This window comes from Vicia villosa, linkage group LG6 (assembly GCF_029867415.1).
Source record: "Vicia villosa cultivar HV-30 ecotype Madison, WI linkage group LG6, Vvil1.0, whole genome shotgun sequence".
Taxonomy (NCBI): Eukaryota; Viridiplantae; Streptophyta; class Magnoliopsida; order Fabales; family Fabaceae; genus Vicia; species Vicia villosa.
The window spans coordinates 26,303,956-26,313,499 of record NC_081185.1 but is presented as its reverse complement, the minus strand read 5'-3'; the positions used below and the strand labels follow the sequence as shown (position 1 = coordinate 26,313,499).

Genomic DNA, 9,544 nt, shown 5'->3' with positions numbered 1-9,544 from the left:
CTATATGATAATACCTTTCAATCCAACGATAAATTTTGTTATACGGACTTGGGGTGAAAAGTTATCAAAGGTGCCATGTTACTAAGTTTGACACCTTAGTGTCAATTGATCCTAACCCTATATATAAGGATTAATAGAATAATATTTAAAATTTTTGTAATTATATAATATCTCATGTATTATATACAATTAATTAATATACAACCTCTTAGTCAACAAAGAATCATTGGCATTAATCCTCAAAAAGAACTTTCAAGTTTTTTGGCAGAATAAAACACCACATTTACTCTTCCATATATGGTCTAGCGTCAAGTTTGAGATGAACACCCTAAAGAATATTTCCAACAGGTCCCTTCGTAGAGGAACTCCATCAACTTTTGGCAGGATGTTTGATTTGAGCCCTTTCTCATCCATGAAACCAATTCCGAGCTCCTCAACAGCCATAACATGTCAATTTAGGCTAAAGTTTCAGATTTCATTTCTGATGTGGGTTCTGCCTAGCAGATGGCACAACCTTTTTCCTTTCCTTCATCACATGATCCATCAAAATATTCTACCCAACATCAATTATGAAAACATTATAATTTGACCTCTTGCTCACTCAGGATCATTAACTTTAAAGGACGCTTGCCTGTTCAAATCTCCTTGTCTAAAAGTTGGGCTAAGATAATTTGGTCCAATGATATCCCATTACTAAAACATGTTGATCAGGAAGCTAATGATGAGAAAGGTCCCTAGAAATGATCGTTTGAAGCTCAAAGGTTGCCTCTTGGCTTCCATATGTAGTATTTGTCATCAGGATGAGGAAACTTCGCAGCATTTATTTTTTCATCATTCTTTTGCCAAGAAGGTGTTGATATAGTTCTATAAAACAATCAATGTTGCTTAATCTCCTATCAATCTTGATGATTGGTGGATTTTTTTGTACAAACAACAAATCGAAGCAATATTCCCTGGTCCTCAAGTCTACAATTACCTACATCATCTTCAACCTGTGGCAAGCCAAGAACTTGGAAAGATTTAGAAACAATTCTCCAAACATCAAGCGCGTCATTGAAAGGACAAAGGACCAAATGTTGTTAACATGACCAACACATCCTCATCTTCTTTTGTTTTCATCGGGGACTTCAGAATTATTAAAGCCTTCAACATTTAAATCCGACCTCCTAAAGTTTCAAATATAGTGGACAATTTTTTGGCATTCTCCTCCTTTGAGTGGATGAAATGTAATTGTGATGACGCTTACAATCATAACCTCATCCTTGCTGGCTGCAGGGGCATCTTTAGGATCAACCACAGGAATTCCATCCTTGATTTAGTTGATCAGGTGGATGGGTCCTCATCCTACTTGGAAGAGTTTTTGCGGTGATTCGTGCTATAGAGATAACCATGGATAAGGTTGGTCTAAACTTAGGACTGAAACCGACTCTTTGTTACCTTGGCAAGTTCATAGTAATTGGATATTTTGCTTCAATTATTTTGCATAAAGACATATCTTAATCTCACACATAAATAGAGAAGGAAATGCATGTGCTGATTTTTTGTTCTAACTAAGCCTCACTTGAAGCTCTCTAACAATTTTTTATCCTCTTCCTACTAACATTAGGAAAGAATTTGTTCATAATAAATTATGAATGATTTCTTTTAAGTTTGTTTCCTTTTGATGGGTCTTTGTTTTGGCGCCTTTTTATAACAGTTTGTGGAAAAGTAAAAAATACTCTTATTTGATTTTTTGCCACCACATTAAAATTGTGGTTTTTTGGTCTTTACACCATAAAATTCTTAATTTTATTATTAAAATAATACAACTCTTATATTTTATCAAACTTATCAAATCTCTCTCCATTCTCTATTGTTTTTCTCTTTCATCACTTTCTCACTTATTTCTTCCACAAAAAAAAATTTATTATTGATATATATTTTTTTATATACGAAAAATGGTATTTATGATCGAAATATTTTTTAGTCAAAAATGATATACGGGAAAAATTTATTCAAAAAATCTATTATTGATCTAAATATTTTTATATACGAAAATTTAATATTGATCCAAATATTTTTGTAAGTGATACCTTAATAAAAATAATATTTGTATACGGAAAAAAATCTATTATTTATGAAAAATGGTATTTATGATCCAAATATTTTTTATTCAAAAATGATATACGGGAAAAAATCTACTTTTAATCTAAATATTTTAATATACGAAATTTACTATTGATCCAAATATTTTTGTAAATGATACATACTTAAACAAAAATGAAGTTTGTATACGGGAAAAAAATCTATTATGGATCTAAATATTTTTATATACGAAAAATGTTATTTATGATCCAAATATTTTTTATTCAAAAATGAAATAGGCCAAAAAATCTATTATTGATCTAAATATTTTTATATACGAAAATTTGATATTGATCCAAATATTTTTGTAAATGACACCTAAACAAAAATAATATTTATATATGAAAAAAAATCTATTATTTACGGAAAAATAGTATTTATGAACCAAATAATTTTATTCAAAAATGGTATACGGGAAAATAATCTACTTTTGATCTAAATATTTTTATTTACGAAATTTACTATCGATTCAAATAATTTTGTAAATGATACCTAAACAAAAATGAGGTCTGTATACGAAAAAAAATCTATTATTGATCTAAATATTTTTATATATGAGAAATGGTATTTATAATCAAATATTTTTAATCCAAAAATGGTATACGGAAAAAAATCTATTATTGATCTAAATATTTTTATATACGAAATAATCAATTATTTATCTGTTTTTTTTTATAAAAATTTATTTAAAATAAATGATGCATCAAAATTCGCATAACCGAACAGAATCCGTGCGTATGCATGAGTTTGTTACTAGTTTCCAATAAACCATGAAAACTAGTCTATGGTTTATGATAAAGTTATATTTAAATTTTTCTATATTTTGCTACAACATATTTTTAATAATTAATATGTTATTACATATAATAAAAAGAACATATATATGATTAATGATTTAAATTTTTATAGTGTGCTAACTAAGTTGAATGAGTGTAAGTCATTAGTCTAGGATTGAATTTTTGCCATGTTTCTTCATTTATTTTTAAGGAAAAAAAATATATACACTGACAGTGTAAAATAGTTTTACACAATGACGACCATGTATTATGTTAAGTCATATTAAAAATTTTAAATAACTTATATGACATAATGAAATATTTTTATGGATGACAATATATTAATGTTAATATGATACTTATAAATCAATAATTAAAAAATATATATTTTAATTGAATGAAATAAATTTTTCAATCAAATTATCTTTAGTTATATTTTTCTTTGAAACACAGTTATTTTCTATTAATTTCTATATATATTTAAAATGTTTATAAAATGTCGTCATATATTTTTGAAAAATCTCTATGAATTGTTTTTGTAAGAAAATCTCATTAATATCTTTATAAATTAAACATATAAATACATGTAGACTTTAGATTCTTTAAATTAAATTTTCTATAAAAAGTTAATATGATATGTAAAAAGATCAATGTAAACTGTATCTTGTTCCATGTAGTTTGGTGTGAAATATTGAAATGGTTAGATATTGCTTTGCTTGTCCATAACTATAACAATGTCATTTTCATATAATTTGACTCTATTATAGGCGGCTATATGATAAAGAAAGTGAAGGAGATCATATGATTTGATGTGGTGTCTTTAAAATAAAGTAATAATAAAAGAAAGAGTAATGCTATTTTAACAACTATAAATATGCGGAACAATAATTTTTTAAAATAAAATAGTAATATTTATAAAAAAAATTATTTTTGAAACACAAATATAATTTTATTATTAATTAATTTTACTATTGCATTAACCACAAATATATACTTAATATATATATATATATATATATATATATATATATATATATATATATATATATATATATATATATTATTATTATTATTAATTAATTTTACTATTGCATTAACCACAAATATATACTTAATATATATATATATATATATATATATATATATATATACATATATATATATATATATATATATATATATATATATATATATATATTAATAATAAAATATATATATATATATTAAGTAAAATTAATTAATAATAAAATATATATATATATATAATTAATCACATATTTTACTTATAATTCATTAATTAAATTTACTATTTCATTTATTAATATAATACATAACATTAACTTGATATTAAATTATAAAATATAATAATCATTCTTTACTCTTTATTAACCAAATTTTAATATTAAATTATAAATTATATAAAATATACTAATAAATAAAATTATTAATGAATTTTTTAAATTAATTATTATATTTTATATTTTAACATCAGAATTTATTTTATATTATGTATTTTATTGACTAACAAAATAATATATATAATTAATGAGTTGCAAGTAAAATATGTAGTTAATACTATATTTTTTTTAATTTTTATCGATAATTCAACAATAAAATTGATTAATTTTATATTTTTGTTAAAAATTAAAATTAATTTTTTTATAAATATTAATATTTTATTTAAAAATACTACTCCTCCGTTCCAAAATAAATTTCACATTTAAATTTTTTTTTCCCAAAATACTTGTCACTTTAGATTACCAATATAATTTTATATTTAATTTTTCAATTATATCCTCAAATAAAATACTCTTAATTTATTGTTTTTTCACTTAAAATTAATGCTAATTTGAATACACTAATAATTAATTAAGATAATTTAGTAAAGTCACTATTTTTTTTATTTATTACTGTTTCTTAATCTGTGTGAAATTTCAATTGCGACAAATAGGGCTGAAAATGAGTCGAGTTAAGATGAACTCGCCTCAGCTCAGTTTGACTCGTTAAGAATTGGCCAAGTTCGAGTTCGAGTTTGAGTTCATGACGATATAATCTATCTCATATATAACCGAGTTGACTCATGAACCTAACGAGTCGAACTATGTATAGTTCAAGTTCAGCTCATATATAACCGAGTTGACTCATGAACCTAACGAGTCGAACTATGTATAGTTCAAGTTCAGCTCATTTAGTTAAAGAATTTAGTGTATAGTTCAAGTTCAGCTCATTTAGTTAACGAACTTAGTTTTTAGCTCATACTCAGCTCATTTAGTTAACGAACTTAGTTTTTAACTCATATTCAGCTCATTTGGTTCATGAACCTAATTCAACGATTTAATTTTCGAATCGGAATTCTAACTATTTTCGAGTTAGTTTCGTTCATTACCCGCCCTAGAGACAAATAATATGAAATAGAAGGAGTATTCACTTTGGTAACAACAACTAAGGTGTTCGTATCAAAATAAAATTACTCTTTATATATAGACAGGTGCAACTCTCATTCTTTAATACAAAAACAAATCAACCAACAAAAGTGTTAAAAAGATGTCACCTTTGGTCTATTACTCATTCCTCTCTGTAATCTTCATAATAACAATCAAAATCTTACTCCAAACCCAATCAAGAAGGCTCAAAAACCTTCCACCAGGTCCACCACCAATCCCCATAATTGGCAACCTCCACCACCTAAAACATCCTCTCCACCGTACCTTCACAACCCTGTCCCAAAAATACGGCGACATCGTTTCCCTTTGGTTCGGTTCTCGCCTAGTTGTCGTAGTCTCTTCGCCTTCTTTAGTCGAGGAATGTTTCATCAAAAACGACATAGTTTTAGCGAACCGACCGCGGTTCTTAACCGGAAAATACATCTTCTACAACTACACCACGTTAGGCTCGGGTTCTTACGGTGACCATTGGCGTAACCTTCGCCGTATAATAACCATTGATGTTCTCTCTAACCACCGTCTTAACTCCTTTTTGGAAGTTCGAAGAGACGAAGCAAATAGACTTATACAAAAGCTTATGGTTTCTAGAGATTTTATCAAAGTGGAACTCCGGTCGAAACTAACGGAGATGACGTTTAATGCTATGATGAGAATGATATCTGGAAAACGGTACTACGGAGACAACGGAGACGTGACGGATGTGGAAGAAGCGAAACAGTTTAGAGAAATAATCAGTGAGATAATGTTGCTGTTAGGTGCTAATAACAAGGGTGATTTTTTGCCTTTGTTAAGGTTGTTTGGTTTTAACGATTTGGAGAAGAGGTGCAAGAGGATTGCGAAAAAAGCTGATTCGTTTTTGGAGGGACTCGTTGCAGAACATCGCAGTGGGAATCGTAGTGATGATGGAGATACAATGATTGATCATCTTTTGAAGCTTAGTGAGTTGCAGCCTGAATACTATTCTGCTCACATTATCAAAGGTCTTATTCAGGTAATTAATATATGAAAATAATTTTATATCAATGGTCTTATCCACATAGCTGTCATTGATAAATATGCCTGACAACTCTGAAAACCTGCTGACATTAACACATGATAAAAAATATCTGAGAGTTATAGGGGATCCTATAACTTCCACTTATCAATCTTTCACTAACTTTTTTTCTATATCTCTCTTAATTTATTTTCTCTCACTAATTTTTTCTTCTAAAATTAAATCACTGTCTCCTTTATAATATCATACAAATATTATATAAAGTTACTCTAACTTTTCCTCTTAAAGTTAGAGGTTATAGTAACATTCAATGTATTAAAATGGTGCAATATCTCTGGAGCACTAAAACATTTGAAAATAAAGGAGTGTGTTAGAATAAATTGTATTTTTTGGTCTCATAACAGGTTTTTTTTTTAAAAATTTAACATTTTTAAAAATAATGATAAATTGTGTTTTCTTATAAGCAATTTGTAACAATCAGGATTCAAGATTAATTGTGTTGATTTCAATGATAAAATGAATGTCATTTATTAAAATAACCTTATTAATATTAATTTCATTCGGCTCGTGTGTAGAGTTTCAATGATAAAATGAATGTCATTTATTAAAATAACCTTATTAATACTAGTTTCGAACTAAGCAAGATTGTTCCGCCTGGAAATCGAACTCGGTATTCCTCGAGTACGTTCTTGGACGGGGTTCCTTGCCAATGGAGCTCAACCGCTTGGTTCTTTTAGGTTCATTTTGAATAACATGTATTTGATCGGTTTATAGACTAGATATATTAATTATTCAATAAATTTAAAAAGTGAGTTGTCTCTTATAAAAAGAAACAGAGGTACTAATAAATAGTGAAATAAATACATGATTTAAAATACAATAAATAAGAATAACTTAATGGAAAAAATAATAAATTAGTTGATGAAGTTGGTTAATAAACACTCACATATTAAACATAATATAGTGTAAAACAAAGTTGGTTAATGAAGAGTAAAAAATTAGTTAATGAAGTGATGAAATTGGTTAATAAATATTGAATTATTAAAAATTATTTTTAAGCGTAAAATAAAGTTGGTTAATGAAAACTAAAAAACTTGGTTAATGAAGTTATGAAATTAGTTAATAAATGCCTAAATATTATAATTTTTAGTAGTAAAATAAAAATGATTAATGAAGTTATTAAGTTGTTTAATCATATAATTTTTTATTTTTTATGTCTCAACTCTATAATCTAATATATATATATATATATATATATATATATATATATATATATATATATATATATATATATATATATATATATATATATATATATATATATATATATATATATATATATATATATATATATATAGGACCGGCCCAATCAATGCAGAGGCTCCGTTCTAATTTTAAAAATGGGCTCAAATTTAAAATATAAATACAATTATAATAATTTAAAAAGACACATAAAAATTATATTTATGTATTAATCAATAATATATTTAATTATAATTAGTTTGAGTTTTGATCTATCTCAATTTTTGTATGTATTGAGTTTTTATTATAGCTTTTTTTTATTTATTTAATTTTTATCATAACATTTTATTTATTTCGATTAATATTTATGGAAAAAAAATTGCACCTTTTAAAAATTTAGGGCCTCCTAAAATTTGGGGCCCTGTGCTGTAGCATTTCCTGCACATACACAGGGCCGGCCCTGTTAATATATATTAAAAAGTTTTTTTTTTAATATATTTTGTTACAAATTAATTATTATTGTTTATCATATTGGTGAATTGTGAAATTCGGTGCAGTTTAACGTTGTGGTATAAGAATCCAATTTCTTTTTATTGAATTAAAGTCTGAAAACTTGAAATGGGATGTAGGCCATGCTTCTTGCAGGAACAGACACATCAGCGGTGACTATAGAATGGGTGATGTCTGAATTATTGAACCATCCAGAAGTGTTAAACAAAGCAAAGGAAGAAATAGAGACTCAAATAGGAAAAAACAAATTAATTGATGAACAAGATTTACCAAAGCTTCCATATCTACAAAACATAATCTCCGAGACACTTAGATTACATCCAACAGCACCATTACTTTTACCACATTATTCATCAGAGGATTGTACAATTGGAGGATTCAATGTTCCAAAAGATACTATAATTTTGACCAATGTTTGGGCCATTCATAGAGACCCAACACTTTGGAATGATGCTTTGAGTTTTAAGCCCGAGAGGTTTGAAAAAGAAGGGGAGGTTAACAAATTGATTGCGTTTGGGTTGGGGAGACGGGCTTGTCCTGGAATAAACTTGGCCCAACGTACGGTGGGCTTAACTGTGGGCTTGTTGGTTCAATGCTTTGAATGGAAAAGAGAGAGTGAGGAGAAACTTGATATGATGGAGGATAAAGGAGCTACCATGCCAAAAAGGATTCCATTTAAGGCTATGTGTAAGGCACTACCTATTGCCAATGATCTTATGAAGTGATGAGTAAATTGCACCTTCTTATATGGATATGTTAAACTATGCTATCTATTATTGAGAATAAACTATGTATTTTATTTTAATTAGTCTGTTTTAGTATTAAGAATTATATTAATATATGATGTTAAACTATGCTGTCAATTATGAAATGATAAAAAATAAGATGAGATACTGGGCATGTATATGCAAAATAATAGTATTCTGTTTGCAAATCGTGTGTGCCACTAATGGCCTAAATATCTAAATAATAGGGACAATTGGCTAAATAATGGAGTTATAAAACTGAACCATCATGTAACATGGCTTTGGCTAATATGCATAAGGATTTACTTATGCACCATGCATAAGCCTACATAAGTTATTGGATTATGTTTTTAATCTAGTATTGAGTATTGAGTATTGAGTGGTGAGTATTGAGTATTGAGTAATAACAATTGATGTCTAGAATTTGATCCAAGGGTCCATAATAATCTATGCATAGTGCATAGATTTTTATCTATGCACGGTAACTGCACCCATGTAACATAGACGTGAATTGTTCGAGTGGCGTAGTTGATAAATTTTTGTCTAAAGATAATGCAGGTATTAGTTGGGACCTTGATGCCTACAAAATTTTCCAAGTTAATTTCTAAAAATATATATTTGATCAAATTAATTTCTAAAAATATGTATTTGAAATATATTGATCATTCTGTAATAAAATATTAAAAATTAATTATAATTTAATTTATG

At 27.0% G+C, this 9,544-nt stretch overlaps 1 protein-coding gene across 1 annotated transcript; it reads left to right on the top strand.

Moving 5' to 3' along the window:
• Positions 1–5,401: 5,401 nt before the first annotated feature.
• LOC131609038 (isoflavone 3'-hydroxylase-like) lies at positions 5,402–8,895 on the top strand. The gene is made up of 2 exons (XM_058880668.1): positions 5,402–6,335; positions 8,210–8,895. The coding sequence occupies exons 1-2, from the start codon at positions 5,445–5,447 to the stop codon at positions 8,813–8,815; spliced, it is 1,497 nt and encodes a 498-aa protein (XP_058736651.1). The 5' UTR covers positions 5,402–5,444; the 3' UTR covers positions 8,816–8,895.
• The last annotated feature ends 649 nt before the right edge of the window (positions 8,896–9,544 follow it).

Excerpts from the sequence above, each read along its gene's own strand:
- LOC131609038 (XM_058880668.1), top strand. The coding sequence starts at position 5,445 with ATGTCACCTTTGGTCTATTACTCATTCCTCTCTGTAATCTTCATAATA. Across the intron at positions 6,336-8,209 it reads TTATCAAAGGTCTTATTCAG|GCCATGCTTCTTGCAGGAAC; the intron begins GTAATTAATATA and ends AATGGGATGTAG.